At 49.4% G+C, this 18092-nt stretch overlaps 1 protein-coding gene and 1 long non-coding RNA gene across 13 annotated transcripts in view; one reads left to right on the top strand and one right to left on the bottom strand.

The window, feature by feature from the left end:
* Positions 1 to 18092, bottom strand: part of LRRK1 (leucine rich repeat kinase 1) — a 154574-nt gene that overhangs the window by 47561 nt on the left and 88921 nt on the right. For all 12 annotated transcript variants that reach the window (XR_012415491.1, XM_065548549.1, XM_073996851.1 and 9 more), the window contains 6 exons: positions 8630 to 8856; positions 7123 to 7250; positions 6863 to 7026; positions 5537 to 5674; positions 3253 to 3365; positions 2298 to 2374 (listed from right to left, as the gene is read on the bottom strand). Coding sequence is in view for 11 of the 12 variants with exons in the window: in XM_065548549.1 (XP_065404621.1) it covers positions 2298 to 2374; positions 3253 to 3365; positions 5537 to 5674; positions 6863 to 7026; positions 7123 to 7250; positions 8630 to 8856 (847 nt within the window). In the remaining variant the exon portion in view is untranslated. The remainder of the gene's footprint in view (positions 1 to 2297; positions 2375 to 3252; positions 3366 to 5536; positions 5675 to 6862; positions 7027 to 7122; positions 7251 to 8629; positions 8857 to 18092) is intronic.
* LOC135971923 (uncharacterized) lies at positions 9817 to 15168 on the top strand. Its single transcript, XR_010588336.2, has 3 exons — positions 9817 to 9915; positions 11070 to 11253; positions 13404 to 15168. It is a non-coding gene; the product is annotated as an uncharacterized lncRNA (long non-coding RNA).

Raw genomic sequence — 18092 nt, 5'->3', positions numbered from 1 at the left:
GTTTAGAGATGAAACTGTTCAACCTCAGATCATCAGGCGTTAGTTAGATTCTCATAAGGACGGCACAACCTAGATCCCTCACACGCGTAGTTCACAATAGAGTTCGCGCTCCTATGAGAATCTAACGCTGCCGCTGATCTGACAGGAAGTGGAGCTAATGCTGACTTGCCCACCGCTCACCTCCTGCTGTGTGGCCTGGTTCCTAACAGGCCACGGACCAATACCGGTTCACTGCCTGGGGGGCGCTGGGGACTCCTGATATATTTCTATATTTACTTAGGTCTATTTTTGAACTCTTTTATCTGTTCCACTGATATTCCTTTTTCAGTCACATATAAACACACATGCTCTTATGGGACAGATCTCTATGTGTATCATACTCAACACACAAGCACACCAGTTCATCCAAGAGCGTAGCAGTGGCAGACTCCCTAGTTCACCTCTTGCAAATGTGTCCTCGCCTCTGTGGCGTCGCTCATCCCTACTTCACACTATCCGTACTTGCCAACAGCCATCTATCAAACTGAAGAAGAAAGCTGTATTATGTTTAAAACGACTTGGACATGGGTTCTGGTTTTCTGGGCCAGCATCCTGAGGGATATTTCTGTGAACGGAGCTGGCTTTGGAAGTCGTAGCTTTGAGGTTAAGAAGCAGAGCTGGTTGTTTAATGAAAGGGACAGCTCCATACTTTCCCCTGCGTCTCACAGAAGATAATGGAACTAAAAGAGCTTGTTTCCCTAGATGTACTCTGTGCTGAACTGGCCTTGTTGTGTGACCAGCACAAAAACTAGGAAAATTTCTGTCTCTGATGAGTTTTGGGGAAGACCACAAGCCCCTGTGCAACCTCGGCCTCACCTCAGCCTGTGAGGCCAAAGGTGGCCGTGATCCATGTGGGCTTTGCAAGATGCCATCGTGTGTCAATAGAGACTTAACAGCACTGAGCTGCTGGTCCAGGGCTGAAGTCCCACAGTCCTGGGATGAAACCTGGCTTTGCTACTGAGAAGCAGCCACACAACCTGGGACAAATCAGTCAGTCCCTATGCCAAGGATTGAACTGTGTCCCCTGCCCGCCACCAAATTCATATGTCAAAGCTCTAATACCCAATGTGACACTATTTGGAGATGGGCTATTTGAACTGTAATTAGGTTTAGATGAGGTCATGAGGGTGGGGCCCATATGATAAGATTAACGTTCTTATAAGAAGAGGGGCCAGGAGCGGTGGCTCATGCCTGTAATCCCAGCACTTTGGGAGGCCAAGGCAGGCAGATCACTTGAGGTCAGGAGTTCAAGACCAGCCTGGCCAACATGGTGAAGCCCTGGATATCTGAGAGGAGGGCGCCAGCACTGTCAGGGGCTAGGAAGGGCCTTCTTCCTGGCATCCTATATTGTATTAAAATACAAAATTATTATTTGGAGATGGGATATTTGAGCTGTAATTAGGTTTAGATGAGGTCATGTGGGTGGGGCCCCTATGATGAGATTAACATTCTTATAAGAAGAGGGGCTGGGTGCGGTGGCTCATCTCCAAAAATACAAAAATTAGCCAGGTGTGGTGGCACATGCCTATAATCCCAGCTACTCAGGAGGCTGAAGCAGGAGAATAGCTTGAACCTGGGAGGCGGAGGTTGCAGGGAGCCGAGATCGCGCCGCTGCACTCCAGCCTGGGTGACAGAGTGAGACTTAGTCTCAAAGAAAAAAAAAAAAAAAGAAGGGGAAGAAAGACCAGAGTCCTCGCTCTCTCCCCCATCTCAGGACACAGAGAGAAGGGCGCCAGGAAGAAGGCCCTCACTAGCCCCTGACAGTGCCGGCACCCTCCTGTCAGATATCCAGCTTCCAGAACTTTGAGAAAATAAGTGTCTGCTGTTGAAGCACTCGGTCGATGGTATTTTGGTATGGCAGCGGAGCTAAGACACCCTGGGAGCTTCAGTTTCCCCAGGTGCAAAATGGGGAACTGTGGCCCATACTTCACGTTGTGAGGATGAGAGACTCTCACATACATAACCTGTCTAGGGCACTGCTTGGCGTGTAGATCAGCTGCATACGTTAGCTGCTGGCATCACTGGCCTCCACGCAGGAGAGCAGGGCTTGAGGATACTGGAGTGTCACACATGGGACAGAAGGAATGGGCGTAGCTCATGTGCAGGGTTCTCATTTGAACATGGACATCTGTGGCATTGCAACAGGGCATTGAAGGGGAAGGCTCAAGATAAGGGCGATCCCCTCTTTGGTGGAGCAGGAACCAGGCTACCCGGGCTGTCTCATCTGGGAACACCAGCATCTCCCAACCAACACACACCTGCCTCAGTCCCGGAGCGCTGGCGACCTCTGGTGGTAAAAAAGGCAATACGCTTTGTTTTCAGTCCATCTTCATTTCTGTGCGGAGGAAAAAGAGAAAATTTGAGGACAGCATGGCAAAAACATTACTCTTTTGGTTGTGATGTTATAATGCCAAGCCACGGAGATAGAGGGAAATTCAGGTGCAACTCTTCAGGGCCTGGCAGGGGTGCACGTTGCAGTGGCGGCTGCCTTTTACACTGCCCCCCGCAGAAGTCCTCTTTGGCGTGCAAGTTCCACCATGATACTGCAGAGTGGCCTTCTGCAAATGAATGGGAGTGGCTGGTTTCCAGAGGCTGGCTGGGCTCATCCTGGCTTTCCACCTATTGGAAGGCTTTGGGGCTGGGTGCTTTTATTCAATTACGCATCCATTTTAGTTAGTGATCAGCAGAGACTTCTGAACAGAATTACAGTTCAGGCTGAAGTGAGAGACAAGATTCTCCAGGAGACTAAAAATTAGAAATGAAAGGACACCATTATGGGCTGCGTCCCCCCAAATTCTTATGTCAAAGCTCTAACCTCCAATTCCTCAGAATGTGACTGTATTCGGAGACAGGGCTGTTAAAGAGGTAAATCAGTTAAAATGAGGTCATTAGGATGGACTCTAATCCAATCTGACTGGAGTCCTTATAAGAAGAGGAGATTAGGACACAGACACAAACAGAGGCCCGACCGCGCCAGGACACAGGGAGAAGACGGCATCTGCAAGCTAAGGAGAGGGGCCTCAGGAGACACCAGCTAGGCCTGCCCACGCCGCCACCTCGGACTTCAGTCCCCAGGGCTGTGAGCCAGTGATTTCTGTTGTTAAGCCCCCAGCTGGTGGCTCAGCAGCCCTTGCAGACTCGCTTGCCGCCATTCCGAGGACCTGCTCGACCGCGGCCCCATACATGCTTTGGGGAGGAGAGGCCCCTGCTTACTTGCCAAGTTGGTTTCTGGAGAGATCCAGGGTTTTGAGCTGCCTGCAGGTCCACTTCTCTTGAGGTGGAAGTGCTGCCAGCTGGTTCCCTTGTAACCTCAAGAATGTGAGGGCCTGAGAGAGAGAGGGAGGGAGAGAGAAGCTAAGATGGCATCAGATACAAGAAGGGAGGGGAGACTGAAGAGCCAGTCAGTTCCCGACCACGTGCAGTCAAACGATTCCAACCAATTTGCCTTCATGCAGATCCCAGTTGTGTGGGGCCCAGCAGCCTCTTCAAACTCATGAAATGATATCAAACAGAGCAACGGGGCCATCTATCTACAGGAGCTCTTCCCTCAAGGGCAGTGAGAGGCAATTATTCTAGAGTGAAAGGAGCCCAAGTAGCTGTCAGTGTTAAGGATTCTTAAGAGTGCTGATTATTGGTGGGTCTCTCCGGTGAAAGTGCCAGACTCTTATGGTTTGGAGGACACCGGGTCACAGCTGGTGGGGGTGGCATGGGGCGTACAGCACAGTGCTGGTGTCTGTCGCCTCCCGGTGGGTGGCCTCCTGGGCCGGCCCAGGTCTGAGGACAGGGGTGGCAGCACCACTAAGGGTAACTGCCCTAGCCTCGTGCCCTCTGCTAGCCAACACAGTCCCAAGCTGAGCCCCTCAGGATTATCGGCGTGTCTGGGGTGCCCCTTGTGGGTAGCCCTCCCTCAGCCCTACTGCAAACAGACCCTACAGGGAACCCAGTCACCAAGGGAGATGAGGGGCTACCTTGTACCTGAACATGTTTTATTCTTTTTTTGTTATTATTTCTTTTTATTTATCTACTTTTTTAGAGATAGGGTCTTGCTCTGCTGCTTACGCTGGAGTGCAGCGGTGTGATCATAGCTTGCTACAGCCTCAAACTCCTGGCCTCAAGCAATCCTCCCATTTTGGCCTCCCAAAGTGCTGGCAGTACAGGTCTGAGTCACCGTGCCCAGGTCTGAGCCATCATGCCTGGCGCATGTTTTACTTTACAGGAGTACCTTAGACATGCTATCTCCCTGCTTGAGGACATCACCATAGCCACCAACATCCCACCCACAACCAGGGTGACCTCAGGAGGGCCACAGGCTGTTTGCTGCCCCACCTTAAATTCTCTCCTCCTGGTGCTTCTGTCTCCTTCCTTGTTGAAGGGGCTCACGCCACCGCCCACCATCAGAACCACTGCAACCAGCCCCCACCTGCTGAAATTCTATGGAGACCCTGCCATGTGCCAGGCCTCAGGGCCCTCCAAGTCTCCCACATACCCATCCACCCCTTCCCAGTGTGGAGAAAAAGACCTCGAGCAGACACATTCCCACAGGCCCACGGTGAAGCACTGGACAAGGCTCTGCCTCTCCTGATTTGCTGCTTCTGGGCTTTGGGGGAAGCCAAAAAACCAAGCCTGTTAGTTGTTGGTGTGAAATACGAGAAGACAGACTCAGAACAGGGGTCCAAGGGCTATGGACAAGGACTGAAGGCCAGGAATACCCTGAGAGGAGTATGATGTGGGACCCCCCCAAGGGCGCCCCCGCATGACTCTTTTCTTCTGAGAAGTGAAAATTCCCGTCCCTGGGTCCCTGACTTTGTCCTGTGCTTGTCAGGAGCCTAGGACATGACAGCCCCTCCTCTCTGAGGATACACATGCTGAAGGGGCCTTCGCTGCCTTGTGGTGGTCGCCACACCAGGCCTTGGAGGAGCGCCCGTGCGGGCTCTGGCAGTGGCCTGGCAGGACCAGGGGCTGAAGCCTGTGCAGGGTGGCCTGGGCACTCTGCCTGGGGGTCCAGCACAGGGCCCTGGTGAGACTGTCCTGGTGCCTTTAGCAGGCACCGATGGGACCCCTTCTGGGGTTGGCCCTGAGCTCCAAGCAATGAGTGTGATCCACGGCCTGTCTGCCTAAGGACCAGCCAACCACCTAAAACCACCTAAAGTGAGAAAGCACCCCTATTCTGGGTAGGCACACAGGGCTCTGTGGAAAGGCCCTTCCTGGAGCTCTCAGTGTCCACTCAGCCTCATATATGGGCAGGCCATAGACTTAAAGAAAGTCCCAAGGGATACGAACTATAACCCCACTACCACCTAACATAGCTGCTTCTGCTGTCCATATTCCGCCCTCATCATTGTTCATGGCCATGTGTATTTTTGATAGCTGAACTTTTTCTTCACCTTTTCCCCTTACATTTGTCTCAGAAGCTCAGGGAAAACACATACATTTCACTGCAACATGGAGCAATTTTTTCTCAAATCTGAAAATGAGAAAAAAGGGCTATTAGGCTTACATCGAGTTGGAAAAGTCCCAGGGGAACTTCTTTGAGTGAGTTTTCTGAGAAATCCACATCCTTCAGGTGATTTTTCCAAAAGACAGCCATTTTGTCTGGCAGACATTCCAGGGCATTTCTGGAAGCTTTGCAACATTTCTAAGAGATTGACGAGAGAAAAAAAAAAAAAGTATCTTAGTTAGCTCTTTAAATGCAGTGGTGCCTGTGAGACTGTTTCCAAATCTGATGTTAAAAATGGACCATTACAATAATGTCCTGTAATGAAGATGATTGAGTGTTGTCGGAAGGCTGCACACCCTCACTGTCCCTGTCCTTCCACCCCTGGTCCAAGGAAGGGACAGGAATGGGGTTTCCTGGGGGAGCTCATGGTCTTTTTCCTTCATTCCAGAACATCCGGCCCATTGTCCTTGGAAATAATGGAACAATTCAGGACCACACGGGAGTGAGAAGCTGGTTTCCCCTACACAAATGGCCAAACTAGGAATGTTAATGTCAGTGATGACATTTACTGTTGGTTTAAAACCAACAGCCATAACACACACACACACACACACACACACACACACACACACACACTCTTTATGCTGTTCCATCTGTTTTAACAAGCAAAATTCCCCAGAGGCAAAAATACCATTTAATCAGAAGTGCTGTGATTGGTGATTTCTTACTCTTTTTTTTTTTTTTTTTTTTTTTTGAGATGGAGTCTCGCTCTGTCGCCAGACTGGAGTACAGTGGTACAATCTTGGCTCACTGCAACCTCTGCCTCCCCGGTTCAAGCAATTCCCTTCCCTCAGCCTCCTGAGTAGCTAGGACTACAGGTACACGCCACCACGCCCAGATAATTTTTTTTTTTTTTTTGTATTTTTGTAGAGATGGAGTTTCACTGTGTTGGCCAGGATGGTCTTGATCTCCTGACCTCGTGATCCACCTGCCTCCCAAAGTGCTGGGATTACAGGCGTGAGTCATCGTGCCCAGTCTGATTTCTTACTCTCATGTGATAGTTGTCCCCAAAGAACTGAACCCTCCTTTTTCAGGCATGACTAGTCCAGTGCCAGGGTGCAGGCTGTCTCTGGGTAAAGTTCTGCGGGTGTTGTTGGGTGGCTCTGGAACCCAGAGCCAGGCAGTCTGGCTTTCAGGTGAGTCACTTGCCTAGGACACTTAGCCTCACTGTATGCTGAGTGACAATGCTACAATGTGGGAACCAGGTCCTGCTACCTGGCTTGGCTGCCGAGGGGATGAACTGACGTAATGCACCTGAGGGCTCTCTGAGGCTAGCTGAGATGCAGAGTTGACTATGGCTTTCATGACTTTTGGTGTGATACTCACCAAAGGGCAGGCCCAGGGATCTGGAAACACCTTCAGGTTGTTTCTGGAGACATTCAGAGAATTGAGGGACTTGAAAGAGTGAAGGAACAGGGCAGGGAGTTCTGTCAATTTATTGTCAGATATATCAAGTTCCTGTAGCTTCCGTAAACCGATCCAGTTAGTGGCTTAAAAGAAAAAGACACAAAGTATGAATTGGTAAAAATATCCGTAACCAAGAAGAAAATGACTAATTCACTCAGGTCATTGATGAGAAAACATACCATTTTCTTCTTCGAACAATTTTTCTAAACAATTTTTTGAAGCTGTCAGTTTTTGAAGTTTTGAGAGGTGCAAGAATCCAGGAGGGAGGTGGGACAACTTGTTGCTGGAAATGTCAATTTCAAGTAGTCTGGGACGGAGAAGAAGGAAGGCAGGCATCAGAAGAAAGAGGGAAAACACCAAATTTACCTATTTTTCTATAAACCAAGAGATGTATTTTTTTTTCTTTTTCTCTCTGTGCAAGGTTAAAGAGTGTGCATTGAAAATGTAGTGCATATGATTTTTAATTCATTTGAAGAAATCTTACTGTGTCCTGTGTAGGTAAAGACAAATCTCTCATTGGTGGGCCCTGGCCCCACTAACCAACAGGGATTCTAATCCTTCGCATGCATGTAATAGCAAAATGAGTGGGTTCCCTGAAAGCTGCTGAGACCACAGAGCCGGGCTTTTAACCTTCTGGACCTGTCCATCTGGCCCAGGTGAAGGGCCCCACTTGGACGGCACTTGCTCTTTAAGTTCTGGTGTGTAGGCTTCCTTCCCGTTCTCACTTGGAAGTCCCATGGGTTACTTCCTACCCCAAGCTCTTTCCAACATTCTTGACTCTTACTTCACTTAGAGCCTTCGTTTTAAAAATCAATTCAACCCCTTTATGGAATGAGGACTTGCAGTTATGTGTCCTGAGGAAAGTAGGCTGGGTGCGGTGGCTCATGCCTGTAATCTCAGCACTTTGGGAGGCCGAGGCAGGCGGATCACGAGGTCAGGAGGTCGAGACCATCCTGGCCAACATGGTGAAACCCCGTCTCTGCTAAAAATACAAAAACTAGCTGGGTGTGGTGGCGTATGCCTGTAATCCCAGCTATTCAGGAGGCTGAGACAGGAGAATCCTTTGAACCAGGGAGTTGGATGTTGCAGTGAGCCAAGATCGCGCCACTGCACTCCAGCCAGGCAAGAGAGTGAAACTCCATCTCAAAAAATAAAAAAATTAATAAAATAAATAAAAATATCAACTAAGGTCCTTCCTCTTTCCGTGCAAGCTCAAGGGTAAGGCTCAGGTCTCCCCTCAAGGCCTCCAGAAGAAGCAAACCTGGACTGCCCACACTGTCCACCTGCTGCCGGAGTCCTGCGGAGTTAACCTGTTCTCTGAGGCCCTTCCCACTTTCCCTGGAAGGTAGAGTAAAAGCTGGTGCCTCAGAGCCCCATTGCATCCACCAGCATGGGAAGGTTTGGCTGCCCTCATCTGATTCCTGGGCAGGACCGAGACGAGCATCTCAGGGAAACATTTGCACGTCCGCAGGTGAGCTGTGTAAACTTGGGCCAGACAAATGATCTCTCTAAACCTCTGTTTTAACCTGAAAAGGAGGCTTGCCGAAGGGCAGGCAAAACTCCTTCTCCTATTTTAGCCAGAATATTTTTCCCCCCAAACCGCAAAATACAACCCGGGAGTATGTGCAGGAGCACAACGGTGACAGTGGGGTCACACACGGCTCCGTTCACACCCCGGGGAGCCACCTGGAACAGATTATTTCATCCGATGACTGCACGCCAGGCAGCTCCCCCAGGTGGTTGTCCGATAGGTTCAGCTTCCGGAGGTTGATGAGGCCCCAGGGGATAACCGAGGGGAGGGTCGCCAGGCAGTTGGCAGAAAGGTCGAGCTCCGTGATCTGGCAGGAGATGTCTATGAGCCAGTCTAGGTCTACCCAGGGCAATCTGAGATGGGACCATTTCACACGGAGCGCCTGGTGGTGGAGAGAAGGGAAAAGAACATGTGGAGGGTGAGTTCAGGGCCCACATGGGCTTGGAATAAAGTAAGCGTTAATGCAAGTGCACGTCTGTGTGCCTGCTCCAGCCGGGGTCCCAAGAGGCCTGCACATGTCCTTCTCGGCCTCCAGTACCTGCCATGGTATTGGGCGCAGAAGAGCTACTTGTTCCCATCTGCACCTGCATCTTACAGGCAATCTGTGCACAGCTCCTGCAAGTCACCCTCCAACCTCCAGAGGGAGCTGGTGGGCGTGGGCTCAGTGCCACCCCTTAAGAGGCGGCTCACGGGGAGGGAGGAAGCGCAGCAGAAATTGCTCACGTATAGAGGAGACCACTGAAGCTAACAGGCGCCTCCCCGAGACTGGAGAATAAAGCTGAACACCCAAACTCAAGTCTCTGACCTCCCTTCAAGGTGAAACTAGGCCGCATAAAACTTAGAAACTAGGCCTCATAAAAAAGAACTTAAAAAAATTAACACCAGGTGGCTCTGGATAGGGTCCCACCCTGCCTCGATAGGGTCCCACCCTGATAGGGTCCCACCCTGCCAATTCCGGGAAACAACATCATGGGGTCCCACCCTGCCAATTCTGGGGGTCCCACCCTGCCTCGGAGTTCCCGGAAACAACAACTCCAGGAAAAAAACCTCATAAGGTCCTGCTCTAACCAATTAGAACAAGACACCTTGCTCAGGCCATAGACAGACCCAATTACCACGCGCCTAAAGCTTTGTTTGAATTTCGCGCCCTAAGCTGTGTTTGAACTTGTGTTTGCCTATATAAACAGCCTGTAACAAGCAGTCGGGGTCCCAGGGCCAACTTAGAGCTTGGGACCCTAGCGCGCTAGTAATAAATAACTCTCTGCTGTGAATCTCGTGTTGGTGATCCTTCGCGGCGACCCCTGCCCAGGAGGGAATCGACAGTTCGGTTCCAACATTTGGTGCGTTGGCCGGGAAGTGGGGTCGTCCGAGGACCCCCGACCCATCCGGCGGAGACCCATCTGGCCCAGGCCACGGACTGCTGACTGAACGGACCTACCAGGTACTTTCGTTTTGTTCTGTCTGTCTTGCCGGCTAACTCTGAACTCTGGGGAGTACTCCTTCTGAATTAAGTGGGGAAGGGGGACAGACGTGTCCGGCACCTTCCCACTTACGCCCCGGGGGACACCCTGGCGGTAGTCTGGGAGAAGGCTGACGACTCAGTCAGCCTCCTTAAATCTGTAGGCAGGTCGCCCCTGCCGTCTGAGTATTTTATGATCTTGTGGCGCCACTCTCTGGCCGCGCGGCTTCTCCTTACTTGTCTGGTCTTTGTTTTTGTTACTTTCGTTTTGTCCTTGTTATACGTGGACGAAATAAGACAGACGTTGACGACTCCTTTGTCTCTGACCCTGACTCACTTCCCTGACGTTCGGGCTCGAGCCCACGACCTCTCCATAGAAGTCCGTAAGGGACGATGGCGAAAATTCTGCTCGTCCGAGTGGCCTACCCTCCATGTTGGGTGGCCCCGGGACGGAACATTTGACCTCCCAATTATCTTACAGGTTAAAGCAACAGTGATGGATCCTGGGCCACACGGACACCCAGACCAGGTGGCCTACATAATTACTTGGGAGGATCTGGTCCAAAACCCTCCCTCTTGGGTGAAACCCTTCCTCCATTCCCCTTCCCCACCCCAGTCTACCCTTCTTGCCTTAGAAGCCCCCCTCAAAAAAAAAAAATCAGAAACCGGACCCGCATAAGCCAGTCCTCCCAGATGAACCCCAGAGGGATCTCCTCCTTCTTGACCCCCTGCCTCCTCCACCTCAAAACCCCCTTCTGAGACCTCCACCTTACGCTTCACCCTTGCCCCCTGTCTTGTCCCCAGCTCTTTCCTCTACCGCCTCGGCCCCTACCCTTTCTCCAACTTCTCCCTCGGCCCCTCCCTCCACCCCGTCTCCTTCTCCAGCCCCGCCCAAACTCACCCCTCGGACGCTGCCACCGACACCTCCTCGTCTCCGCTTGCGGCGGACTGAGGACCCAGATGGCCCTTCCACTTGGCAATCCTCCCTTTTTCCCCTCCGTACCGTCAATCGCACGGTCCAGTACTGGCCCTTCTCTGCCTCTGACCTCTACAACTAGAAAACCCATAACCCTTCCTTTTCCCAAGACCCCCAGGCCCTAACCTCGTTAATAAAATCCATTCTCCTCACTCACCAGCCCACTTGGGATGATTGCCAGCAACTCTTGCAGGTCCTCCTAACCACTGAAGACAGGCAGCAAGTCCTCCTGGAGGCCTGGAAAAATGTGCCAGGACCAGGAGGCCTCCCAACCCAACTTCCCAATAAAATAGACGAGGGATTTCCCCTCACCCGCCCAGACTGGGACTATGAAACGGCACCAGGTAAGGAGAGTCTCCAAATCTATCGCCAGGCTCTGTTGGCGGGTCTCAAAGGGGCAGGAAAGCGCCCCACAAATTTGGCCAAGGTAAGGACCATAACCCAGGAAAGGGATGAAAGCCCGGCAGCCTTCATGGAAAGGCTTCTGGAAGGGTTCCAAATGTATACCCCATTAGACCTAGAGGCCCTAGAACATAAGGCTACCATAGTTATGGCATTCATAGACCAAGCTGCATTAGATATCAAAGGAAAACTCCAAAGACTAGATGGAATCCAAACCTATGGATTACAGGAATTGGTTAAGGAGGCAAAAAAAGTGTATAATAAGAGAGAAACCCCTGAGGAAAGGGAAGCCAGGTTAGCGAAGGAACAGATGGAGCGAGAGGATCGTAAGGACTGAGTGAGGGATAAGCATTTAACAAAAATCCTGGCGGCAGTTGTGAGAGAAAAAGGACCAGGGAGAGAGGGAGAGAAGCGGAGGCGGCCGGCTGGCCCCCGTGTCTTCGCATTATGGCAGCCACCGCTATGCTGGTCAAGGACTCTGCTAAGTTAACCCTTGGGCAGCCACTAACTATTATTACCCCACATGCTCTAGAGGCCATAGTGGGGCAGCCCCCGGACCGGTGGATAACCAACGCACACCTAACCCACTACCAGGCCCTCCTACAGGACACGGACCGCGTCCAGTTTGGCCCTCCGGTCACCCTAAACCCTGCTACGCTGCTGCCGGTACCAGAAGACCAACCAAGCCCACACGATTGTCGGCAAGTACTGGGTGAGACCCATGGAACACGGGAAGACCTTAAAGACGAAGAACTCCTAGACGCGGATCACACCTGGTGCACAGACGGCAGCAGTTACCTTGACTCAGGTACCCGGAGGGCGGGAGCGGCGGTAGTAGATGGCCACAACACCATTTAAGCACAATCACTACCTCCTGGCACGTCTGCACAGAAGGCTGAGTTAATAGCACTAACCAAGGCCCTAGAGCTGTCCAAGGGAAAGAAAGCTAACATTTATACTGATAGCCGGTATGCCTTTGCAACGGCTCATACTCATGGAAGTATCTATGAAAGAAGAGGTCTCCTAACCTCAGAAGGAAAGGAAATCAAGAACAAAGTTGAAATAATTGCCTTATTAAAAGCCCTTTTTCTTCCTCAAGAAGTGGCTATAATTCACTGCCCTGGGCATCAAAAAGGACAAGATCCAGTCGCAGTAAGAAACAGACAGGCCGACCAAGTGGCCAGGCAAGCCGCCATGGCGGAAGTACTAACCCTAGCCACAGAACCTGACGAAACCAGCCACATAACTATTAAACATACTTAAACCCCGGGAGACCAGGAAGAAGCAAAAGCCATAGGGGCTATAGAGAACAAAGACACTAAAAACTGAGAAAAAGGAGGAAAAATAGTCCTTCCCCAAAAGGAGGCCCTGGCAATGATCCAGCAGATGCATGCCTGGACACACTTGAGTAGTCGAAAAGCTAAAATTACTGATTGAAAAAACTGACTTTCTAATCCCAAAGGCAAGTACCCTCGTAGAACAAGTGACATCTGCCTGTAAGGTCTGTCAGCAGGTAAACGCTGGGGCTACCCGAGTGCCAGAAAGGAAACGAACTCGTGGTAATCGCCCAGGAGTCTATTGGGAAATAGACTTCACTGAAGTAAAACCTCACTATGCTGGATATAAGTACTTACTAGTGTTTATAGATATCTTTTCAGGATGGGTAGAAGCCTACCCCACCCGGCAAGAAACAGCACACATAGTAGCCAAGAAAATTCTGGAAGAAATCTTTCCTAGATTCAGACTTCCCAAGGTAATTAGGTCAGATAACGGGCCGGCCTCCGTTTCTCAGGTAAGTCAGGGGCTCGCCAGGATATTGGGGATTAATTGGAAATTACATTGTGCCTATAGACCCCAGAGCTCAGGACAGGTAGAAAGAATGAATAGAACAATAAAAGAGACCCTTACTAAATTGACCTTAGAGACTGGTTTAAAAGATTGGAGACGCCTCCTATCCTTAGCTCTGTTAAGGGCCCGAAATACACCTAACCGTTTTAGGCTCACTCCATATGAAATCCTCTACGGAGGACCTCCCCCTTTGTCAACCTTGCTTAACTCCTTCTCCCCCTCCGATCCTAAAACTGACCTACAGGCTCGGCTAAAAGGACTCCAAGCAGTACAGGCCCAAATCTGGGCCCCCTTGGCAGAACTGTACCAACCAGGACATCCACAGACCAGTCACCCCTTCCAGGTGGGAGACTCTGTCTACGTTAGACGGCACCGCACTCAAGGACTAGAGCCTCGGTGGAAAGGACCCTACATTGTTCTCCTGACCACGCCCACAGCCATAAAGGTTGACGGAATCTCCACTTAAATCCACGCATCCCACGCCAAGGCTGCTCCAGAGACGTCCGGACCAACACCACTTAAGACATGGAAACTCCGACGCTCCGCGGACCCGCTCAAGATAAGACTCTCTCGTATCTAATTCCTTGCTTATTGTTTGCCCTTCTTCCCTGCGCCGTCTCTAGTGTAGTTTTTGACGCTAACCCCCACCGGCCATTTAGCCTGACCTGACAGATAATTAATTTTAATAATCAAGAGGTCTTAAATAAGACCTCCAAGAATGCTCCTATAAAGACTTGGTTTCCAGACCTCTATTTCAACCTAAAAAAAAAAAAAAATAGCAGGAAAGATAAAAAACACAGGCCCCCGGTTTACTGGTCCCACAGGAGTCCTATTAAGGACTCCTCAGGATGGACAAGAATGGAAAGGACAGGCTAGAAAGGTGTCCATCAGCCGGAACAGGTTTTATGCCTGTCCCGGATTCAGGACAGGACAAATAAGAAAAACTTGTGAAAATCTGACTCACTTGTATTGCAAAAGCTGGTCCTGTGTGACTACTAATAATGGAAAGTAAAAATAGGCCACAAAACCTTGGTATATAACCATGTCCTTTGTCCAGCCCTGTACCACAACACAATATTCGGAAAATTGCAACCTGGTTCGCATCAAGTTTGAAGATGCGGCAAAATCTGATAACAGATAGATAACAACAAGGTTAATATAAGGTCTCTATTTATACCAGCACAACCCGCCTAAAATTCCCCTCCAAATCAGACTATTAGTTAATCCAGACACTGCCCCTGTTGCAGTAAGGCCAAACCAGGTTTTATTAGAAGCTAGGAAGCCCCCGGTTTCCATATCGGAGAAGCCCCAACTAAAAGCTCCTCAAAGCACCTCCCCGCCCTTAATCTCCCTCACCCTCGCCGACATGTTAGGAATTAAGGTAGCGGCTAGAGTTGAGACCGGGACAGCAGCCCTAGTGCATGGTAACCATCATCTGCAACAACTTAGAGTAGCCATAGATGAAGACCTTAGAGCCATAGAACAATCTATCACAAAACTTGAAGAGTCCTTGACTTCTCTGTCTGAAGTTGTATTACAAAACTGACAAGGACTAGAAATTGTCTTTCTGAAAGAGGGCGGGCTCTGTGCAGCCCTGAAAGAGCAATGTTGTTTTTATGCAGATCATTCAGGAATAGTTAAAGATTCTATGGCAAAACTAAGAAAAAGATTAGACAAGAGAAAAAAAGAGAGAAAATCTCAACAAAGTTAGTTTAAAAATTGGTACAACCAATCCCCTTGGCTTAGCACCCTAATCTCCACCATCTTAGGACCCCTCATCCTGCTCACGCTCATCCTGACTTTCGGGCCATGCATACTCAACCGCTTACTCACCCTTATTAAAAATAGATTAAACATAGTACATGCTATGGTTCTGACCCAACAATACCAGACCCTCAGGACTGAAGAAGAGGCTCAAGATTGAGCCTCTGACACAAAAAGAGGAGGGAATGAAACTAGGCCGCATAAAACTTAGAAACTAGGCCTCATAAAAAAAGAACTTAAAAAAATTAACACCAGGTGGCTCTGGATAGGGTCCCACCCTGCCTCGATAGGGTCCCACCCTGATAGGGTCCCACCCTGCCAATTCCGGGAAACAACGTCATGGGGTCCCACCCTGCCTCGAAGTTCCCGGAATCAACAACTCCAGGAAAAAAACCTCATAAGGTCCTGCTCTAACCAATTAGAACAAGACACCTTGCTCAGGCCATAGACAGACCCAATTACCACGCGCCTAAAGCTTTGTTTGAATTTCGCGCCCTAAGCTGTGTTTGAACTTGTGTTTGCCTATATAAACAGCCTGTAACAAGCAGTCAGGGTCCCAGGGCCAACTTAGAGCTTGGGACCCTAGCGCGCTAGTAATAAATAACTCTCTGCTGTGAATCTCGTGTTGGTGATCCTTCGCGGCGACCCCTGCCCAGGAGGGAATCGACAGTTCGGTTCCAACAAAGGTTCCCTTTCCTGTGATTAGAGGAGCAGCTGCCGCCTGCAGCTGCCTGCACCGCGCCAGGGTGCTTGGTGGACGGGCTGCTTCCAGAGTGAGCCTGATATACAAACAGACGATGGCCACACAATATATAAAAAACAGAACTCTGACCCACAACCTACAGTGATATGCCTGGGAAACCAACCTCTTTATTGATAGTAAATAGCCCAGGAAGCCAGTCTCCTGTAAGACAGAGGTGCAAGAAGCCAGCTGCTGCTGCTGCTTCTTCCTTTTTTTTTTTTTTTTTTTGAGATGGAGTCTTGTTCTGTTGCCCTGACTGGAGTGCAGTGGTGAGATCTCGGCTCACTGCAACCTCTGCTTCCCAGGTTCAAGAAATTCTCCTGCCTCAGCCTCCTCAGTAGCTGGGACTACCGGCATGCACCACCACTCACGGCTAATTTTTGTATTTTTAGTAGAGACAGTGTTTCACCATGTTGGTCAAACTCAGGCTGGTCTCGAACTCCTGACCTCAGGCAATCCACCCACCTTGGCCTCCCAAAGTGCTGCAATTACAGGCATGAGCCACTTCTTATTCTAGTAACAACTCAGGAAGCTAAATCATCATTTCCATAAAAGTCAGTCTAAAATGGCCAGGACTTGGTTAGTAACTGACAGATTCTCTAATTTTTGTCCTCACTTTCCATTTAGGACCAACCCGAGAGAGCCAACTTTGCTCGCCTACTAATCCCATAGGATGCCCAGCCTGCAGCGAGCCCCCCAGCTTCCCCACGCCAACAGCCTCCAGGCAGGACGCACCCGAGGCCTTCCCTTTGTCCCACTAGAAAGCTCCCACTCCTCTGCCAGCCTGTGGGTCTCTGCCACATGCAAGTGATGGTGGCTGACGCCCTTGCTGTTGAAGTCCTGCTAGATAAATTGCCTTTGCTCCTCTCATTTCTCATTGGTCTTCCTTTATTTCCACAAGAGGGAGTCAGAAGGGCCAGCGGTTTGCTGGCATGAGATGGTCAAAGGGACCTGGTGAAATATATCGGAGCGGGACTTTTCTCTTTCTTCTTGATTATCGAAGAATATTGGGCTCAGTCAGGTTTCTGGGGAGAGGAAATCTGCTTTTGGGTCTGTTTCTTCGAAGCAACTGGAAATCCGTATTGGAAAATTAGAGGAGCAGAAATATAAACAAAAATTACTGCTTCGCAAATAGGAAAATGTAACAAGCAGAGGCCGCGGGAAAGGTCCCAACAATGTGGGATAAATTCCTCTCAAAAATTGGCGGCAGTTGACAGGCATCCTTATTTGGCCACTAGATGGCGATGAGCGCCTGTCTTTAGATCCCCCTTCGCCACCTCCAGGAGTTTGGAAAGAGTGGGTCTACACCCTCTCAAAGCTCCCGTCTTTGAACCAGGAGAATGAGGGACTCTGTCGCGCTTGCGCTCTCTCTCTCTCTCTCTCTCTCTCCTCTCTCTCTCTCTCTCTCTTTCTCTCTCTCTCTTTCTTTCTCTCTCTCTCTCTTTCTCTCTCTCTGTTGCTCTCTCTCTCTCTCTCTCTGTCGCGCGCGCTCTCTCTCTCTCTGTCACTCTCTCTCTCTCTCTCTGTTCACATAGATGAAAACGGACGGGCAGCACTGGATCTAAGGTCAGGAGAGTAGATTCTGAGTTGATTTTTTTAGACAAGTCACTCACTTGCCCTGGGCCTGTTTCATTGTTACTGTTTTACTCCCTACATTTTTTTATTTTGAAAAAATTTTAAACTTCAGAAAAGTTGCACTAGGTCACAGTGCACTCTCCACCTCGACTCACTGATTGTTAAAACGCTGTCACATTGGCTTTTGCTTCTCTCTCTCCACACAAATACACACGCTTTTTATATTTTGATGAATCATTTGCCAGTAAATGATTATCGTGCTGCTTCACCCGTAAATACTTCAGCATTGTATCCCTGAATAATAATAATATTTTTATACATGACAGCCATATAATTATCATTTTCAATAAGTGTAACATCAATACGATATTAAGTTCACAGCCCATGTTCAAATATTCTCAACTATCCCAGAAATGTGGTTTATAACTATTTTGTGTCCTGATCCGGGATCCCATCACAATTGCATGACATTGCAATCCCACACTGCGTTACATTGTCATGTTACTTTACTTTTCTTTTATCTAAAAGAGTCTCCACACCTTTTAGTGCCTTTTTTTTTAAAGAATTTTCCAAATATAGAAACTTAAATTTTAATGTGCATTAAAATAATAAATCAAAACAAAACAAAACTAAAACAATTTGACTAGAAGGAATCATCCATCTGACTGGCATTAAGTCCTGGAACTTTTAGCCTCTTCATCAGGGGGCAGATGCTGGTGTGTTTCACTGCCTGTCTTATAGAATATCGCATAATCTGAATTTACTCAATTTTTTCCCAAAGTTTAGATTAAAGTTAGCTATTTTGGGCAACAACCTTAGAGTCCAGTTGAGTGGTTCCCACCGAATCCCACC

This window comes from Macaca fascicularis, chromosome 7 (genome assembly GCF_037993035.2).
Source record: "Macaca fascicularis isolate 582-1 chromosome 7, T2T-MFA8v1.1".
Classification (NCBI taxonomy): Eukaryota; Metazoa; Chordata; class Mammalia; order Primates; family Cercopithecidae; genus Macaca; species Macaca fascicularis.
The sequence above is the reverse complement of the archived record's forward strand: the minus strand, read 5'-3'. Positions and strand labels throughout refer to the sequence as shown.